General features: G+C 45.5%; 1 protein-coding gene and 1 long non-coding RNA gene across 19 annotated transcripts in view; one reads left to right on the forward strand and one right to left on the reverse strand.

The window, feature by feature from the left end:
• The window catches only part of LOC115613334, a 15,985-nt gene extending 11,658 nt beyond the window's left edge, over positions 1 to 4,327 (forward strand). The window contains exon 3 of the long non-coding RNA XR_003993361.1: positions 4,317 to 4,327. This is a non-coding gene — a long non-coding RNA (uncharacterized LOC115613334). The remainder of the gene's footprint in view (positions 1 to 4,316) is intronic.
• On the reverse strand, positions 713 to 19,411 carry LOC115613324 (choline transporter-like protein 5). 18 transcript variants are annotated; one of them, XR_003993353.1, is made up of 12 exons: positions 19,071 to 19,405; positions 16,354 to 16,526; positions 15,081 to 15,145; positions 11,953 to 12,031; positions 9,420 to 9,492; positions 9,065 to 9,192; positions 7,004 to 7,146; positions 6,566 to 6,689; positions 3,568 to 3,680; positions 3,004 to 3,135; positions 2,279 to 2,398; positions 713 to 1,137 (listed from the first exon to the last, which is right to left on the reverse strand). XR_003993353.1 is itself a non-coding variant. In XM_032920178.1 (11 exons), exons 6-11 carry the CDS (start codon positions 9,119 to 9,121, stop codon positions 934 to 936), a joined length of 504 nt encoding a protein of 167 aa, XP_032776069.1. In that variant the 5' UTR covers positions 9,122 to 9,192; positions 9,420 to 9,492; positions 11,953 to 12,031; positions 15,077 to 15,145; positions 16,354 to 16,526; positions 19,071 to 19,411; the 3' UTR covers positions 713 to 933. The 18 variants fall into 18 exon arrangements, 3 of the variants coding, with proteins under 3 accessions (XP_032776069.1, XP_030354510.1, XP_030354512.1); XR_003993349.1 differs by having other exon boundaries at positions 713 to 961; positions 1,032 to 1,137; positions 3,015 to 6,689; ... (1 more) ...; positions 16,354 to 16,523; positions 19,071 to 19,329; XM_032920178.1 differs by lacking the exons at positions 3,568 to 3,680; positions 6,566 to 6,689; positions 7,004 to 7,146 and adding an exon at positions 8,223 to 8,283 and having other exon boundaries at positions 713 to 961; positions 1,032 to 1,137; positions 15,077 to 15,145; positions 19,071 to 19,411.
• Between the last annotated feature and the right edge of the window lie 1,382 nt (positions 19,412 to 20,793).

Genomic DNA, 20,793 nt, shown 5'->3' on the forward strand with positions numbered 1-20,793 from the left:
CCCAAATTACCCAAATCTAGTTCAAGTTGCCCCAACACCCGACTGATATGCCCCAAATCGAGCTCAAATTGCCTCAAAACCCACCTGAAATGCCCCAAACCAGCCCAGATTACCCCAACATCAGCCAGAACCCAGCTGGAGCTGCCAAAAGATGTCACAAACCAGCGCGAATTGATCCAAATCTGCCCCAAAATGCCCCAAATGGCCCTAAAACCAACCAGAAATGCACCAAACCCACCCCAAGCACCCCCAAATGCCCCCAAACCCTCCCAAACGACCCAAAACTCAGCCAAAACCAGCTTGAATTGTCCCAAAAGAGCAAAAATCACCCAAATTGACCCCGAAGTGCCCAAAATGCCCCGGAAACAGCCAGAAATGCCCCAAAACTCACCCAAGTGCCCCCAAAATGCCCCAAAGCAGCTAAGTGTCCCAAAACACCCTGAAACAGCCAGAAAAGCCCCAAAACCCACCCAAATTGCCCCAAATCAGCTCAAATGACCCCCAAAGTGGCTTTAATGGTCTTAAACAAGCCCTCAAATAGCTTGAAATGCCCCCAAATGCCCCAAAAGTCCCCAAAGAAGCTCAAAAACCACCCAAAATGCCCCAAAGCGGCTGGAATTAACCCAGATTATGCCCAAACAGCCCAAGCTGGCCCCAAATCAGCTCGAAACCCTCCAGAAATGCCCCCAAACACCCCAAATTAGACCCATAGCACCAGTGAAAACCCATTTTATTAACGGGGGGATGTTTGACCCCACAAAAACCCCCTTTTTAACACCCCACCCCCTCGGTTTGTTCCGTTGTGGGGAGGGGTTATGGGGGGATCCGGGGTCAGTCCACCTTGCGGTGAGGAGGAGGTTTGTGGGTTCCTCCCCCCATAATACAGCAGCTGCCCCAATGGGAGCCCATTGCAGGCGGCTGATGTGGCGAAGGTCAAGGCCAGGCGCAGGTGCCCTGTCTCCTGTTGGAGACGGAAGAACATTGGTGGGGCTGGAAAAGGGGATTTGGGGGTCCAAGGTGGGGGGTCTCACCTGAAGGGAAGACCCGCACCCGGCCCCCCCAGAACAGGAGGGTGGTGGTGACCCCCAAGAGCTGCTCTGTGTGGCCCTGGCGGTAGTTGGTGGCAGCTTGAAGGAGCTGGGGGGGGAGGGGACAGAAAAGAGGGGGTCACATATGGACACTTCACATCAAGGACCCCCCCCCATTGGGTTGAATTGGGGGTGATGGGGACCATAGGGATGAATGGGGGGGAATGAACCATTGGGTTGATTCAGGGGACAACCATTGAGGTGATTTAGGTGGTGGAATGAACCATTGGGTTGATTCAGGGGAGAACCGCTGAGGTGATTTAGGTGGTGGAATGAACCATTCGGTCGATTTGGTGTGGGGGGGATGAAACAGTGGGTTGATTTGGAAGGGGGAGGAATGAACCATTCGGTTGAATAAGGGAGGGAATGAACCACTGGGTTGATTTGGGCGGGAGAATGAAGCATTGGGTTGATTTGGGGGGGGAATGAACCATTGGGCTGATTTTTGGGGGGGATGAACCATTGGGTTGCGTTGGCGGGGTGAGAATGAACTACTGGGTTGATTGGGGGGGAGGAATGAACCATGGGTTTGATTTGAGGGGGGAATGAACCACTGGGTTAATTTGGGGGCGGGCAGGAGGAATGAACCACTGGGTTGATTTGAGGGGGGAGGAATGAAGCATTGGGTTGATTTGGGGGGGGGAGAATGAACCGTTGGGTTGATTTGGGGTGTAACCATTGGGTTGATTTGTAGGGGTTCCATAGAGTTGATTCGGGAGGGGACCTTTGGGTCGAATTGAGGTGAGTGAACTGTTGGGTCACTGGGGGGGGCCGAAATGAAACATTGGTTTGATGGGGAGGGGGGGAGGAACAAAGCATTGAGTTGATTTGGGGGGGAAGGAATGAACCGTTGGGTTGATTTGGGGAGGAGGAATGAACCGTTGGGTTGATTTGGGGAGGAGGAATGAACCATTGGGTTGACTTAGGGGGGGAGGAATGAACCATTGTGTTGATTGGGGGGGGAGAAGGAACCATTTGGTTGATTTGGGGGGGGAGGAATGAACCACTGTGTTGATTTTGGGGCAGAGGAATGAACCATTGGGTCAATTGGTGGAGGGAATGTACCATTTGGTCGATTTGGGGGGGAATGAACCATTGGGTTGAATAGGAGGGAACAAAGTACTGGGTCAATTCAGGGGGGGCTTATGGTGACCCAGGGCTTAACCCCCCCCAAGGGGTGACCCCCTCACCCTGCTGAGGATGACGATGGGCAGATTTGCCACTTGGAGGAAGGTGATGAGGCCGGGGCGGGGTATGGGGGGAGAGGAAGGTGCCCAGTAACACCCAGTAACCAGCCGCCAGCAGCGCCCCTGCAGAAACAATAGGGGGGGTGTTATAATGAAGGCAAAGGAGCACCCATGGGTGCCCCTTAGACCCCATTTATCTCTCCCTGTGTGCTCCCCAAGTGCTGCATGAGGAAGCCGAGGGTCATGGCCTGCAGGAGGAGCAAGAGCGCTTCACCCCAAGCACTGGGGGGGGGGGAGGGGGGAAGAGAGTCATAGGGGGCACCCATGGGTGCTGCCCCCATCACCACCCCTTTAGGTGCATTCCTACCGGAAGGGGAAGGCCCTGAAGCAGCCACAGGCGACACTCCTGGCCAGTACCAGCAGCTCCAGCGGCACTGGGGGTGCCCCCAAACACCCCCACAGTGTCCTCACACATAGACACACATGCCAGTAACATAAGCGTTTTTCACTCTCATCACTAGTGCGGCTGCATTATGTCCCCTTACAAATATACTAGTAGCCTTGCAAAAAAAGTAGATTTTTGTACTTTGTATAAGAAAGAGAATTCTGCTTACTTCTATGAGCAACATATGTAGAGGAGGAGATTTAACAAGGCAGAAACTGTAGCAAGACAGTGACTGAATCTCCTGAGTATCCATTAACAGATACCAAGTTTAAAGGGCACCTACTAAAAGCTAACCATGTTTGCCTCAGCTGCAGGCACACTCTGAAGTCTCTCTGGAATCCAGTATCATAAACAGTGAGGTCAGATCCAGGTATTCTTTTAAGATGGTCGTACTCCCAGTAACAATGCCAGATGCCTGTTAAAAAACAATCAACATAAAATGAGTGTTTCTGAAGAGTGCAAAGACAAGGTTGGGGTTTTTTTAAATCTTTGACAAGTGAAGTGTTTTGTCCTCAGCATGTCAGGTAAGCAAAACCCAAACACGCATTACTGAGAGACTAGTCAGCTGTAACATCACGTATATAGAAAAGAAAGATCAGTACAAGTGAATACAGACTAAGCACACTGTGGGTAGATAGTTCGGGTTACTACCTCTGGTGCTAAGTATCAGCACAGCTGGATTCTTACTAAATTTCACTGCCATTTAAGCCCTTCTCACTTAACTGTGTCTAAACCTAGGCACTAGTTCTCACAGCTATAGCATTTAATTGATGTAATCACTTACTTTATTTGCCCAAAATTAAGCAGTAAGGAAAAACAGCCTCAGAGGCTGGAGGATTACACCTACCATAACCCATAATTCCAATCACACCAAAGATGAAAATCCAGAAAAGAACCCCAGCTGTGAACCTCAATAACACAGGGAAGAGCAGACTCATAATCATTGCAATGAACAGCCCACTAGGAAGACAAGAAACAGAAGCACAGGGAAAACAAGTGTGAGAATCTTTCTTGCGTGCCTGTTACTCCAAATGAGGGTCACTTCATTTCATGTAAGAGAATGGTTTGTAGAAACGTATTTCAAAATACTCCTCATGAAATATATCCTCATGGCTCTCTGCTGCTAGAAACAGATAGATTACATACGATGATCTCACAGGACACAGCCAGAAATGTTTGCACACACTAAGTTCTCAGGGTGTCTGAATGGGACCAGTACATGTCTGGTTTGGTCATTTACACTGGCTGACCAACTCACTGCCTTTTTCAGGCCATGGCCCAGTCTACAGCACAGAAAGTTAAATTGGAGAAATACCTGTGAGTGGGGAGGTTGCTGGTTTATGTCCTCCGTTTAAAATCCCTGCTTGCAAAGAAACAATATTAGTAAAGTGACATTTGAGGAGCTTTCCTAGAAAAAAAGAATTCGATTTAGGAGGAAAACCAGTGACTTTCTACCCATCGGAAAAGAAAATGATCTGGCATAGTGATGCATAGAAAGAAACTGTTAAGAGCCATCAGTGGGACCCCCAGAAAGACATCTATAGTATCTTTATCAAGTCTGTGGTAAGAAAGTATTTGCTTTCATTTCACTCCCAGAAAGCAAGTCAGAAAGGAAAAAATGACTGCAAAAGGCCTTTTTACTCAGGGGGGGCTTCTAAAGCAATGCGAATAAAGCAAAGTGAACAATGGTTCCATCCAACAAAGATCCAGCTCAGTTGCTTCACAGAACATTTCATTTCTCAGAGTTTTGAGGTGTCACATCAGAATTTTGTATTAGAATAGACCTAAAAGAATTGAATGCCTTCTCTTGCCTGTGTTCAGGAACTTCTCTTCTGAACGTTCCCAGTTTATTTAGCCAGTTACTAAAGATAAAAAATGGGTCAGCCTGATCACAATCAACCAAAAACAGACATTTTGGGCAAACTAAGCCAGATGGGTGGAGGGACAAGAAAAAGAACATCAGTTTATTTAGTTAAACCTTTGTAAACTGGTCTGAAGTCCTAGCCCTTTAAATGCAGAATGTATTTCTCAAAATAAAGCTGTCCTTTTGGACTTTCTGACTCTATTCTTGAAAGGAGTAAGTTACCTTTATCTACAGTTAGCTTCAGATTTACACGAGTCCGAGTAACACCAAAACTGAATGAATACATGGCAACAACTGTCCTTAATAGAGTAGTTCCCTTAAACTGAGCCTTGAAAGCAGCAGTTCTTTGGGAGTATGATAAAAAGAACAGAGCAATTCTATATTTAATTTTTAATCCTGCCTCCTTTCACCATTAGGCCTTCACTGTCATCACCCAAACTCTGGCACTTTAATATGTTTGCCCAGAAATCATTTGATGCATGCTGTCATTTGCTGAAACGTGTGAAGAAAATTCTATCCAACTACTTTAAAAGTAACAACAATTCCTTATAAAAGTATCATATTTGAAATGTGGAAACTGGCTTCAATATTGAGAAATTCTGTTCAAGAAATGGTCAATTCTCTCTCCAGCCCATCTGTTGAGCAGTATCTCCTTTGAAAGAATCTGCACTATAAGCCTGATTTCAATAACTGAGGTAGAGAGAACAGCCACTTATGCACATATACTTACGTATTTGCTTCAGCAAAATAGCTACTTCTTTTCTTTTGGTGCTGCATTTTTACTAATTGCTGATTATTGAGTAATAATGGCAAGATAAAGCTAACCGTTCAATATGTTTTGTTCTTTAAGTTGCTTTGCCTGTTGCACTGGATTTACAGAGTTATATTGGATTTATGTATTATAATGAATTTAACTACATATTGCTAGTATGAATTTGGAAATCGTGATGTGTTTTCTACAGATACCAATGACATTTAGCAACTGCAATTGGTTTGAAAGTCTCTTAATTAAGATTTTTTAGTTTTGGAATTACCACGCAGATGGGTCCTGCAACAGAAGACAGCACCTCCTGGGTTTCTGCCTGGTAGGATATTAAAAAGCTACTCCAAACCATACTGTATGCATGTATGCTGTGCTAGCCTTACCTCATGTACAGAACCATAACAACATTATGGCAGAGTTTAAAAGTAGGTTTGGGAATAAACATGTACATGATCTATTTTTCAATTCCCTACACACTCCAAAGTGAGTTTGGAAAAACATAAAAATACCCATCAGAATCTTACATTAAAATCCAGAAGAAGGAAACTTCGTAAGGTGCTAGAATGTGGTAGCCTCAGATCAAGAGGTAAGAAAAGGTACCCCTGTGCTCCATACAGGCTGTGGGTGGAGAGCAGCTGGAAAAGGGATGCTATTGCAGCGGTTTTCTCTCATCCTGGTTGATACCCAGGATTGGAGATGCTTGCTGTCCATCTGCAAGGGAGGTGCTGTCTGGCATCAGAGCCCAGGACATTGCCTTTTGACCTTTAGACATGTGGTAGAAACAGGAGCACGCTGATGAGGTGAGATGCCCACGTACCAGGACAGTCCACGTTAGTAGAAAGGCCACTGTAGGAAGGAAGAGCTGAGGCCATTACTGGCTGGCCCAAGTCCTGCTGCATGAGGATTTCATTTTGAACCTCCTTTAACTTCCCTTGGTACTAATTTTTACTAGGAAAACCAAGTAGAATGTTTTAAAAACTGACAGTCATTCTGAGGCAGACTAAAGCTTTTGGCTCCTTGCTCATTTCTGCAGACCACAGTGGTTTTCCTGACAGGAACTTTGCAAGTGTTCAAGCACAGAAACCATCTACTAGCAAGTCTTGTCTGGGTGCCCTCAGCCATTTGTTACAACAGGTTCTGATCACTTTCTTTCAATTCCTATATTATTTCACAGTCCCAGAATCCAACAAACCAGCACTTAAGAAGGGTAAAACCTACTTTGCAGCTTCCCTGAGATCGGTTACATTTCTTGTTTTCCCTGTTCCATCTTTGAATGTAGTCTGATTTGCCACGGTTAGCACACCGCTCTTCGTGGAGAAGTCTGGGAAGCATCTCTTAAGAACTATTCAAAATACCAAAAGAAAGCAGAAGTGTTACACCTCATGTCAAGCTCCACTTTTGTCACTTGTCTTTTGAAACGTATTTAAACAATTTCAGAGTCAAGGTCTACTGTTTTTCAGCTGATTATCTAATGGAATGTTGACAAGTCTTGGAAGAGCCATTATATTCAAAATTAGGATTTTTATGCTCTGGGACTTTTTGTCCCAGCTCAAGCATCGTGGGATCACAGCTTTCACCTGGAGATTCTAGGTGCTACTGAATAAGAACAGTAGTATCTGTAGCAGTTTAAGAATTTGTAATAAATGCAGAACTTACTCTCTGTCAGTATCTGGGCAGCTTACAAAAACTGCGGCTTCTTCTTCATGAATAGTATTAGCACCCAAAACAATACATAACAGCAAGTGTCAGTTCCTCATATGCCAGGTAAGCTCAAGTACCAGCCACGAGCACTAGACATTCTTGGAGAGGAAGCAACGGAAAAAAGACAGAAACTATTGGTTAGACAGAGGGAGGAGGAGATTATGAAAGAGAGAGACACGGACAGATGTTTACATACTCATTTATGTTGCCCTGCTCTTTGCTGCATGAAGACCTTGTTTTCATTCCAAAGGGAAGAGCAGCTCAGTCCTCCTATGCAGCTGTACTTCACCTTTAACAGTTCTGCACTTTCCTTATCAGGTTCCAATAAGCACTGATGCCTGGGCTCAAGATTCAGTCTGGAATATCTACCCTCCCAGTTATTCTCAGGAAATAATTAAGTAACATGTCTCTTTTCCTCCCTCTGTAATCTTCGCCTCTTGCTGTAGTCTAAAAGAAGATAATAGCTTCTTTGCAAATGATTTTCTGTCTTTTGGGTCAGTACAGCATTTTTCATACAGATTTTTAATTGTTTATCATTTAATCCATTATTTTCTCTTTTTGACAGCCTGTGCCTGGTTTACATAATCTCTATTTTAAAGCATGGAGAAATAAACAAGTTCCTTATTTGCATGAGCTTCTAGGTCAGTGACAGATACTCTTGAGCTCTGAGACCTGTGGTTATCTACTCAGAAACACCTGCTGACCATAGTGACAAAATCAGGTTTTTGTCCCGTTAATTCTTCTGCCTCCCTGCACAGCCAGCACTATCTGCAGCACTGAAAAGCAAGCTGCACTGTAACTGGGCTCAAGTGCCACCTGAACTTCAACAGCTGCCCAGATGAGCCTTCCTACGTTTGTGGCATTTCCTTCTGCCAACAGGTCGGGTTGGGTGCTCACATGTTTTGGAAGGCACAGTTTGCGCTGTAAAGCTTAAGAGCAAGAAAGAAAGAGCTCAGCTTGACCCAATCACACTCCAAGTGTCCATGGACGGCACTTATTAAAAATAATAATAAATCTTTATACTTTCAAGCTGTTTAAAATTGAATAGATGCCAGTGCCAGGTAACAGTCAGCTCCTCATGATCTTGCCACAAAACACTTTTCAGACTGGAGTTGTGCTTTCATGTGAACGCTTACAATCTGCTAAGATGTGTGTAAGAAATAGAACCATTCACAAGGCCTGCTTGGAATGATCATTGAAGGACAATCTTCATCACGTAGGACTTGAGCAACAGACTAAAAAGGGGAAAAACAGGAATGCTGAATACATAGCAGAAGAGCTACGTGGGTTTTGTTTCTCACCCAGTCTGAGAAAATGCCCCAAACTGGACTTTGTAGCCTCCTCCCCAAACTTGACTGGTGGAGCTGCAAGATACATTCATGATGTGAGAATCCAACCTCTCAATGTGATTTGGGAAAAGATTATTCTTTACTTTTCTCGTGACAAAAAAGAAAAGACCTGTTCACTTTGGACCGGCAGGTAAGGCAGTAATGACCGGGTAATTGTTACTTGCCTCCCCCTTACTTTTCCTTAAAGAAGAGTAAGAATTTAACACAACTAACAGAGCTGAATTACAAGGTGGTTTAAAGATGGGAGAAATAACACAGTACATTTAAGTCCAAAATCAGTTACATGAAAGACAGATTTCTTTTCCTATCTAAATTACTGCGGAGCTCTAGATAACTCAGGAGCCTTAAGAACTGGTTTGAGGCACTCTGCTCTACTGCTGTGGAGTGCTTAAGTACTAAACGATACTTGCCACAGTACCACAACCACATGGGTAGCTGCAGATACTCTTTAAGCAAACAGTAATCATTTAAAGAGTTAGGGATTTGATGTGCATACAAGTCCTTCGTCCCTGATTAAATCACTGTCAAAGCATATGTATGGGACAGCTCCTTACATGGTGAAATCAGAATAATTCAAAGCTTTGCTGTAGCGCAGTAAAATCATGCGTATTACACATTGCTTGAAGAAAAAAAAAAAGGATTCCATCACCTCCTGATACATACAGACCTTGAGAGGACTGTTAAAACCAGGTTTGCAGAACTGCTTGAAGTAATTCCACTTCATGGTTTGTATCTGTAGGAAGCCTGAACATCAGTGTAGGTCACAAACCTGTCTGGGCACTGTGAGACACAAAGCTGCAAGAAAAGAAGACACACTGAGGGTAGAGAAGGGTAAGAACTCTTGCAAGTCAGTGCAATCAAAAAGTGAGAAAAAAGGCCACCTGTAAAAGTGCCCTGTTTTATGGAATTGCCTTCAGCAATGTTTACTGCAGCATTTGGAAAGGGACACAATGCACTCATGATTTCCTCAGTGAGTACTTCTAAACTGCTTTGGTAAATACTTTCAAAGTCTCTCCCCTTACCTGGCACATCAAGTACCGCCTGTATCTCCGTCGGCTCTACACATCCTGGTGGATCTGCAGAGCTTCCAGTCCGCTGGAAAAAAAAAAAAAAGCAAAAACTTTTTTTTAACACCAGGAAAAAAGCATCTGCCGGGTCCTCCTCTGCTCCCCTCAGCAGCTATGCACTGACCAAGGTGGTGCAGTCGCTGCTTTCACAGTACACACCTCACGTCCTTCTATTACATTTGTAACAAAAACTTTATTTAGAAAAGGTCTCACAGCTAAAATTGTTCAACCTTTCTACACGGTCTCTTTAGTCAAATACAGCTCCACAGTTTTGTGTAAATCACCCAGAAGTGACTTTACTACTGACTAATGATGAATCTCCCCTAGTTACAAAGCAGGAAGGGTGCACATGCCAGGAATAAAATTCTCAGCACTTGAGGTACAGCCATTATTAACCAGATTTATGTGAGAAATCGAGCGAGGACTGGGGTTTGATGGAAGTATCCACTCAGAAGTTATGATTCATGTAATGGAGAAGCAGTTGTCCCATTGACCCTGAAGGCTCAGCTGGGCTCTGGAACCATGCAGGTGTACAGCCATTCTGACTCCTCGGTGCTCCTAAACACTCCCAGGTAGTCTGAAGTCCACCTGTTTAGCAAGTTTCAGCCTTTTCCAGAAGGCTGTTCACTGTTTCCAGAGCTGTATTAACCAAACACCCTTTGCAAAGCTCTGCTATCCAAGTGCAAGAGGACATCATGCACGAACCTGTGCTTCACCTCAAGGGATTCCATCATACATGATTCACCTAAAGGACTTTTGCAAAAAGATCTTGTACTAATCCTCAGAACAGGGTGGATGCTGCAAGAGGGTCTTTCTACACGAGTGCTACAGTCCGCCGGACTACCCACAAGCCAAGGAACAAAGAAGAATTTTGTCTTGCTGGGACAACAGGTAACTAACAAGTATACGCTTTACTCTAATCTCGGCTTCCCACCTATGAAACAGGCAATGAAACATGCTCCCTGTGGATCCAGTGAACTGTAACAACAGTTTGCAAATCCACTGTCTTACTCAAGAACTGAAGCTCTTCCCACACCAGTTCTTGGTTTTTTCCCTGCTGCTGTTTGATATGAATGGGACAGGAATGAAAGACCTTGTTTGCAGTTCAAAAGAGGAATTATCAAACAAGCGTTTTCCCAAGAGACCAGAGAATTAACCACCTGCAGGAGCAAACAACCAAAACCATTCTCTGCTTTGGAGATGTTATATGTTTGGAAATAAACAAAATAACTACTCTGCTCCCCCAAACTCTCCTTCAACAAGTATTTCACCTTACTCAATTCATGACCACTGCCAACTTGCCCACAGCCCCAGTCAAATCCCACACAATGACCTCAGTATTTCTGAACAGGCTGGATCGTTCCAGCAACAAACTCTAAAGACTGCAGGGTAACAGTGTCAGTGTCTGCATGCAAACAGGTGGGGATTCCTGGAGCAAATCTGCTGCTGATAGAGAAAGTTTCCATTCTGACAGCAGCTGGTCAGTGTTAAGAAAGTTCTTGCTCTTCCTTGCTGGAGATTTCCATCTCTTCAGCTGTGTCAAACAGTCCATAGTGTCACACTAACCGATAGGCCAGAAACACCTATCAAGGACAGGGATCAGGAGTAAGGGCAAGCTGGAATGGGAAGCATTTTTAAATGATAGTCAAATAAAGACAATTAACATTTGTAATCAGTAAATTGGTGACCATGTAACAACCCTCATCCAAATTAATACTGGACCTCACTGAATATTGTCAGGATGGCCAAGACCATAGTCGGTCACCTGCAGTTTAGTTACACAGTACAATCACTTTGGCAGCAAAACTGCATCAGAGCAGCCCTTCACCTAAGTCCCCTGACCTACGCCATGCCGTAAGTTGTTGCCTTAGAAGGTGGAACAGATGAGCATAACTGTTTGTGCAGTTGTCCAACAAAGCAGGTCAGTGAAACCGTCTCATGTAAAAAACATCAGGAGGATGATGTTAACCCACACAAGCTCCGTGCCTGGGTTTATTTCACAGCTTCACGAGATGCTGCAGCACATCCAAGGGAGTAGGACTTGTGGCACAAGGCAAGAACAAGCTTTCAAGATCTTCACTTTTCAAAGTGCCGCAAGCTCTAACCATGCTCAGATACTCCTGTCACTGCAGATACGCACATCTTCTTGAACATGTCTAGTTTGGAAAACCCTAGATGTCAATCAGAAGTATTTTCTGCATGCACTGATTACTACTGAACATCTGCTTGTGATGAATTCAGAAGTTACAGATTGCTGCATTCAGCTAAACAGGCCATTCGTTTTGTCAACTCTTATGCAAAATACTCAATCTTGTGCATTTCTGTTTATTTTTTCTGACCACCCAGAGGCTACAGGTACACCATGGTATAAACCAACCGCGCTATATTTTGAAGGATATGAATTTTTAAATCAAACAAATGCATGTCTAGCTCTTAAGCACCATGACTAAGAGGCAGGGAAAATACGTTATCTCTGTATTGCACTCACCTGTGTTGTAAGGCACTGTAGGTTTATTAACACTATGGGGCTGGCACATTCCAGAATGTTAAACAAAATGGTCTTGTTCCTACGGAAGTGGACGTAAGATAAGTAATGTTATAATTATGGGTGCTTGTACATCCTACTTTTCAGAACCTGACACCATATATTGGTATTTAAATTCTATTATTGTGATTGGTCATATTGCAAACCAAATAAATCCCAAATTCCAAGCAGACCCTGGGTGTTTCATGCCAAGATATCCCTGAAACCAGAAGCATTTGGTCTAAAGAACTATGCTAGCTAAAGAATGCTAACTTTTGAGAAGGTTTTTTCACAGCATGGTTTTAAGCTGAAACAACCCAGGCACTGTTACAGGCATCTGTAGTCCTGCCTCTGAGCAGTGAGGTCTGTAAAACACCCGTGCAAAAACTCTGTGGTCCCTCTGCTTGCACTCAACACACTGTGTGTGCACTGCATGCAAAATCACTACCAGCAAATGCTATACTGTGAAAGCTCCCTATTTCTGGCTGATCAGAAGGTGCCACCCAAACCAATCGAAACATTTTTAGGGTTGAAACCCAAAAGCAGCTGGCCAGGAAACAGCATGATAACAGTAGCATCTGCTCGTAACCCTGATAAATCTCCTTTGATGTAAAGAAGGGGCAGTCTGAGGAGTTTGAACCCCAGAATCCTCACACTTGACAGCTTCTGGAATTTCACTGCACATTCAAGCTCCCTTTAAAACTGGGATTAGCTCAACTGCCTGACATTTTACAATGTTAAACTGTTTTCACTGACCAAGGTATGTTCTGCGGTGCACCGGTAACAAAACATGCATCCTGGCAAAACCAGTTCACTGACATTAGCTGTTATTTCTTTAAATCAACAGAATAAACTTTTGGACTGAAACGTCATCGCCCTTCAATAGCTTCCTGACAGTGCTCATAATCTGTAGCTGCTCAAAGCCATTAATGAAATAATTTTTTTCCTTAGAACTTAGCCCACGTGCTGATTTTAACAGCAGGAAAGAAAGTTTAAATATGTGTGTGACACAAGAAAACAGCTACCGAGAACTAGGTCTGTGTTCTTTATAATGAAATTGTGCTGTATTCCGTCATTACACCGTGCTCTGCAGGAGGCAAAACAAGTTTACAGATTACATGCAGGTTAAGGGATGGACTACAGGTAGACACAAAGAGGCCTAAGGAAGACTTGCATGACAGCACAAGGTAGAATTAATTTGACCGCATGGAATTCACACGAGTTCAAATGGGTTTTTGCGTGAGCTGTGAGTGCTGGCTTGGTTTTTAGCTTCTCTCTTCTACTCCTCAGTGAGATTGCTGTGAATGCTTGTTCCAAGCACAAGACTCAAAACACAGAGACTGTGATCACTTTCCAAGGAAAACTTCTCAGACTAAGGCCTTAGGGGCTTAGGAAAACCATAGTCCTGGGTTAGCTTTTCACAGTGCTTATTTTCAGGACATCAGAAAAACCTGACGGTGGCAACACTGAAGGCACAATGAGCACATCCCACTTTTAGGAACTAGAGGGATTTGTTCAGAGGGGCCTCCTGGCCCACTGCCATGAACACTCCTGCTTTCCCAGTAGGTTGCATTATGTGTCTTTTGGCTTATATTTTTACAAGAAACTCCTCAACCAGTAAGCCAGTAAGTGCCAAAATGCATTCTCAGCAGCTGTATTATTCTACAGAAATCGTATAGATGGAGGAACATTTGTGAATAGGAACTGGAAATCACATTGTAAAAAATAACTAAAGGGAAGACTTGATTAACAAAGAGAAAGAAGGAATGGCAGTGTAACAAAGAGGAAGAAGAAATGGGAGTGGATGATAACAGAGACGCACATCTGCCTACACACCACACAGTGCACGAACACTCTGTGTCTCAGGCTCCCAAACCCACTTGCCCACTGCTTCGTACTGACCTGAGAGGGCACAAGGGCAAATTGGGGGTGAGAAGGGGAGCAGAGAAGGGGTGCAGTGAAGGGAACACACAACATGACAACTTTTGCTCCTAGTTTTTCCTCTTCAGGAAGTTGGCCTCTCCAAAAGCTGCTGTGAAGAACCTTAGAGGGTGGAACAGGTCTTCTTTACACCATTTAGTCTGTTTCCTCTGTAACAAAAACTTGGGAGGATATGAGGTCCTAGCTCTGCCTCTGTTCCACTCCCCATCTCCTGCTCCTTCCCTTCTGAACTGCCCTTTGGACAGTGGCTTCCTCAGGTTTTTTCCCCAGAAAACTAAATGGGAAAAGAAAGAAGCAGCAAAGAGCTGTTACCAAACACTAGCTTCTGGTTTGCTTCCTGCAGAGCCTCTAGCTTCTTGACAGTGACAAGGGCATAAAGGGTGCCTAACACTTTTTAAAAGGGAGAAGTTAAGGGGAAAAAAACAAACTGTCTTTAAAATTCTGTTTCATAAAGCAGTTAGATTTTCAAAGGAAATATTGATGCGACATCTTCCCTTCCTGAGCAGCTATTTCCACATAGAAGTGCTCTATTGGTATCGACGGATTAATTTAACTCTCACAATTCAGAATTTAAAACCACTGGGAAACAGAGACAAGCAAACCAAGCCATTTGGCAGGTATCTCAGGGAAGGTATGCTTACAGCTGCCTGCCTCCCAGACCTCTCAAGTCTCCTCTCTACTGGCACTGGGTAAACACCAGAAAAAAAAACCCAAGAGCTTTTCCTTATGGTCTTTTCTGTTATTTGGTGCAGGTTGAGAAAAACTAAGAACCAGGCAACAATGCTTTAGGACTACTCTTGCTCCGAGGTGGATAAAAGAATTAACTATTCAAACTTGGGTAGTTAGAAGCTGTGACAGCTAGTCACTTACTATGCAATTAGTGATGCCATCTTTAAGCTACGTTGATACTCTACCAAAAATATTCTCTGAATCACGAAAACAACTGCATTATGGTAGTAATTTGGATCTACACAGGCACCGAGCAACTCATCTATTTCTGACCTTTATTTGGTATAAAAATACAGTAAGAGCGTCGCTGTTTCTTCAGCTTCCCAAGAGAACCACCAGCAGACAGAGAAACTTGAAACCTCACACCTTATTCACACTGTGTGAGTAACAGAGGTATGTGAATGCATTGAGTACTCACTCACTGGGGGTATCTGCCCGTAGCTGTCAATTGGATAAATCACTTCCCTGGGGTCGCCGTGCACCCAAGCTGCAAACATACACATCATCGTTCAACATGCTACTCAAGCATACACAGTTAACAGGTCTCAGAGTTTCAGCATGTCGTATCTTACTTGCAGACAGCATTTGCTGGTTTAGCATCTATCGGCTAGGGGGCCCGGGCTAAGGTTCTTGGCTAAGGTTCTTATTTCACTGTACTTCATGGTAATAACTTGTAATACAATAGACTCATTAATCATAAAATTGGTCTGGCATGCGTTTCCAGCATGGTCATCACCTCTATACTTTGGGAGGCATATAATGGGAATTTTAACAATTACACGTCTTTTTTTCCCTCCTCAGGGGGTCAACCTCTGAAGGAGACATTCCCTCACACCCTCCACCAGGCTACTTAGAGCAGCATTTGAGAATTCTAAAGGTTTTGGATGGCCTTTGAATACCCCTGAAACCTGCCTGCTGCTTTTTCTGGGGATCAGCATGTTGCCACAAATACAGCGTGCTTTTTACCCATGGCCATCCCACCTTGAGAATGTCCTGTGAGAGAAACAGTGTTGTCTTCACATATTGGGGATGGGGCTTTGCAATATTAAGGTTTTGTAATATTAAAGCTTTGCAATATTGGAGCTGGGGCTAAGTTACTAGGGAAATGAAACAAAGAGTTTGAGATACTGTAACTTAGAAAGACACACTCTGTGGTGAAAGACAGTATCATCTCTGCATGAAAGATACACTCTGTGGTTAAAAAGAATACTACCTTTGTACCACCTATGAAATCAAGCAGGTGCAGGCTGGTTAAACAGTAAGTTGGGAAGTTGGGGTACCATATGTCTGCCAGAGAGTTATGAAATTGAACTGTAAAAGGAGATAAATAAATAAGAGGAAGTGGCATATGAAATCGAGTAAGGGGAGGTGTAACCAGATGCGGGACATTCAGCACGTAGATTATACGCGTTGGACAGGCTGTAAACCTTGGAGTATCCAACCAGTGGGGAAACAAGAGAGGGAACTTGCAGACGGGACAGGAAATCTAAATCAAAGTTCTGCCTTTGCTCTGTGTGTCTATTTGCCAGGACACCTGTTTCTGCACAAATGTTAAATAAATAGCTGCCTCACTGCTGTGTCTGACCGAGGCATGCCCGAACCTAGAGATTGTTTCTCACAATTCAGCTTCTCAGACACCAAAACCCAAGACCCATTCCCTCAGCATGGTGCTCACCCAAGACCGCAACTTCTCACCTTCTTCCTTTTCCTGGGACTCTGCTCTGGGAGGGGCAGTTTCTTGCCAGACCGGCTGAAGGCTGTTGCTTCTCTTCTCCCTGCTCTTCACTGGCATTTTCTGCACTGCTTTTCCAGTCTTGTTTCTTCCCCCTGCTCTTCTTTACCCGTCTCTCCTAGGCATTCTTCTTCTTCTTCCCGGTCATCACAGGCAAGCAAAGGGGAAAACAAAACAGTGGGTTTTTTAATGTAGAAATCCCATGCAAGTGTTTCACAGAAGAGACAATCCCCTGCAAAAAACCATATGTATGAAAACCGGCACTCACAGCGACTGCAGCCATTAGCGAGGGCCTGTGCTGAGCTACAACAGTAACTAAGAGTCACTTCAGTGCAGGATGCGACTCTGTGACAAAGCAAGGAGCCTGCTAGACACCTGCACAGACAACACACAGCCAGGAGCCTGGCCACAGAGCACCAGGACAATATACAAACGAGAGACTTCTCCAGAAACAAGTCCTGGAACATTTTCAATTCATTCTCAAATAACCTCCTGTGACACTACACTCATTTTTAGCCACACAAAGTGACCAGTAAGGTCATACATATTTTGTACTGTAGGGTGCTGTAGGCATAGGCTGCGTACTGGGCCATCCATAGCTATCTCATACATTAAAAGCACCAGGATTTGAAGGGCATTTGTAAAGCTTTAACGAGAGAAACTCGGTTTAATTTTTAGGCAGCACAATTTTTAGATGGCATAAAATGATGTGAACGAGCCTTAGATCAACTGCTCCTAGATCTAAAGCCTTCAGCTCAATGAGCAGGGCAAGTCAGCAGCAGAGCAAATAAAGATTCTGCCTGTTCTCAACAGACTGAGACTTGAAATGACTTGGCATAAACTAGAGAAGCCCTAAAGCCACCCAGTCTGGTAACTCAATGGGTCTCCTGTTTACAAGCGCCTTGCAACACAGATCGAGATCTGCATCAGCTCCCTCACAATGGTGTCTCTGCATCTACAATAGTAAGCATTTATGAAGAAACCTAATGACTTTTGATTCGTAGAACTTGTTAAGACCTTGCCAACAAGTTTAAGTTGACAAGCAGGTATTCTTTATTGCGGCGTCGGGAGACACAGGGGTATCTCCTCCTAATGTGTGTCTCATTTAAGCATCAAACAGACCGTGATTATATTGTTGCTTAACATACATATTCATTACATTTCCGATAAACGTCATACATACTCATTAGTTGTCTGAGAATCATTTTACATAATTCCACGTCTATTTTCGCATGCGCATAACAACGTGGTAGTGGTCTTTGGTGGTCGTTTTACTTCTTCCAACAATCTTCATCACTTGGCTGTTCCTTGAACCCTTGTTCTGGAAGTCTTCGAAGCATGCGCAGTAGATAAATGATTACACCAGCTTAATTAGTTCGGTAACACTGCTGACACAAGTGAGTGATTTCTCCTTGTCCTTCTACTTACCAGTTAACTTCGCTACAGTACCTCCTGAACATCTGCTAGTTTCAGATACTCCTTAGCTACAATCCTGTTTTGGTTACAATAAATTTTGTATGCAGGTCATAAGGTTCTAAAACTATGATGTCAGCTACAACGATTTATCTTACACAAGGACCCTTATTATGTTCTTTTGGTTGGGCTTTTTTAGATTTGGAAAGTTTTGTTGTTATATACAAAGCCACCAAGCTTAAAGTTACTTAAAACTAAATTTTCTTATTTACAAAGGATTATATTTCATTTTGTACTTCCTTGTCTCACTTTATGGTAGCAAGACACGTGCCCAAACCGGGGGAAACCAGGAGAGCAGCAGCACCAACTGAAATCCTTGCTGACAGTCAATAGAAAAGCTGTGATTAGCTGGGGTCCACCAAGGCACAACACAGCAAGGTCTATTTGCAGAACAAAAGGAGGGCAATTAGCCCTGCTGCTGCAGACCTTACTGATTTCATGGGAAAGAATTTCAGTCTCCAGGTCTTTCAGCATCTTAAAGCTACAGTACACAGCCTCATTTCCAAAATAACTGCAATTTTAGAACGGAAGCGAGAAACAGGGAATTTCTTGGCTAGTTTCTAAACGGGTATTTCCATCTTCGCCCCTTTCCCTATCAAGGAAGATGCAGTGTGAATTAAGCACCCCCCGGGTAACTCCCCCCCAGTTTCTAGACCGAGCACGACGTGCTGTGAGATGTATGGAATACGCCTTTGGCTAGTTCAGGTCCGGTGTGCTGTCTCTGCTCCCTCCCGGCTTCTTGTGCCCCTCCTCGCTGGCAGAGCACGAGGGACCGAAAAGTCCTCGATTGGGGTAAGGGCGACAACTGAGCAACAACTGAAACATCGGTGCATTACCAGAGTTATTCTCAGAGTAAAGCCGAAATACAGCACTGCACCAGATCCTAGGAAGAGAATTAACTCTGATACAGCTGAAACCAGGGCAAAGGCAGAGACAAGCACAGGGGCAGGGCGCAGGATGCCGGAGCAGGAGCCTCCGAGGCGCCTGAGATTAATCAAGGGAGATTAAGGGAGAATCCAGCGCACTGGACGCTCCTGACCCGGCTCGCCTCCGGCAGACCGCAACCCTGCGCACCGGCCGCTGTGAAGCTCTCCACGCCGGGCAGCCAGCGGGCAGGAGACGCGCCTCTGCGCCCGCCGAAAGGAAGGACGGGCGGGCTCGCTCGCCTCCCCGATGGCCCCAGACCCCCGGTGGGCTCGGATCTCACCTGCTGCCGCCGCCGCCTGGACCCGGGCCCTGCGCGCCGCCGCGCTGCTCCCGGGCGCTGCGCATGCGACACTCGCCGACGGCGCGCCGGAGGGACCAGAACCGGTGCGCGAAAGCCGGGCTGCGGCCACGAGCACTCCGCGCGCCCGCCGACACCTGAGCGTGGAGCGGCGGCGGCGGCGACTCCTCACGGGGAGGAAGCGGCGACCACGCGGTACCGGCCCGCAGGATCGCGCCGCCACTTCCAGCGAACAGCAGCGGGGACAAAGGGAGCGCCGCGGCGCATGCGGAGAGCCCGGGCTGCAGTACCGAACTCCGGACACAGGATGGCAGCAGAGAGCGGCGCCCCCCCCACCTGCTGTACCGAGTTTGGGGGGGGTATCCCCCACCCTGCACCCCCCCCGCCCCAACCCTTGCAGACCCAGAGTCAGGGGGTTTGGAGTATTTTGGGGCTACCGCAGCGGCTCCGGCTCCACAAGCACAGCCCGTCATGAAAAGGTCTTTTTGGGGGAATCAGCCCCAAATCAACCTATTACCCCCATTTCTTCAGAGGACCCCCCAGTCCTCTACTCACCTGCTCCTCTGCGAAATTATTGCCAAGCACCAGCTTTCTGTCCTGGCACCTTAGGCTTAGCGGCAGGGGCTGGACATCTGCACTTAGGGAGCTGGTTTCTGGGTTGCGTGAGCATGCTGTCCAGAGGGGCTTGACGCAGATGGACTTTTCTGTGGCTAAGCAAGGGTGGATTGCCATGTGGGTGGCACTGTTCCGGAGGACACCATGTGTAGGTGAGGCCCAGCAGCAGCTTTCTGTCCTGCTGGCACCTGAGGCCTAGGAGCAGGGCCTGGATGTTTGCACTTTGGGACCTGGTGGTTTGAGTATATTTGGGGGCATTTGAAGGTGGTTTGGGGGCAATTTGGGCTGTTTGTGCCTAATTGGGGGTAATTCCAGCCGTTTGGGGGCAATTTGGGCTGTTTGTGCCTAATTGGGGGTAATTCCAGCCGTTTGGGGGCAATTTGGGCTGTTTGTGCCTAATTGGGGGTAATTCCAGCCGTTTGGGGGCATTTTGAGCTGCTGTGGGGACTTGTGGAGCATTTGGGGGAGTTTTGGGCTATTTGGGGGCTGGTTTAGGATGGTTAAAGCCACTTCGGGGGTCATTTCAGCTGATTTGGGGCAATTTGGGTGGGGTTTTGTGTAGTTTCATAGAATCATAGAATACTTAGGGTTGCAAAGCACCATAAGGTCATCTAATTCCAACCCACTCTATATAGCTAGGGTTATATTTCAAAGGTTGGGGACATATGTCAGGGGTCAGAGGTCAAACACCATGTGTCAGAGGTAAGGGTCAAAATGTCAAAGGCCGGGATTAGAGTTCAAAGGTCTTATGTTAAGTATTAGGGGGTGATATGCCATGGGTCAGGGGTCAGAATTGAATGGCCATAGCCCCCCCCAACACCACCAGTACCTGCAGTACGGAGTTTTTGACACAGGATGGCAGTAGCAAGGGGCGCCGAGCACCACACCGCGCCCCCTCCATCACCCCCCCGATCTGCAGTACAGAGTTTTGGATACAGGATGGCAGCTCCACCACAAAAATCCCAAACGTCATTTTCTTTCCCCAAATAATTCTGTAGATTCCACCTCCACCACCTTGCAGAATCAGAGGTCTTCCTTAACCCAAGTGTGGTGTTCGGATGAAAAACAAGAGATCAAAACAAAGCCAGGC

Source organism: Strigops habroptila, chromosome 9 (assembly GCF_004027225.2).
Source record: "Strigops habroptila isolate Jane chromosome 9, bStrHab1.2.pri, whole genome shotgun sequence".
NCBI lineage: Eukaryota > Metazoa > Chordata > Aves > Psittaciformes > Psittacidae > Strigops > Strigops habroptila.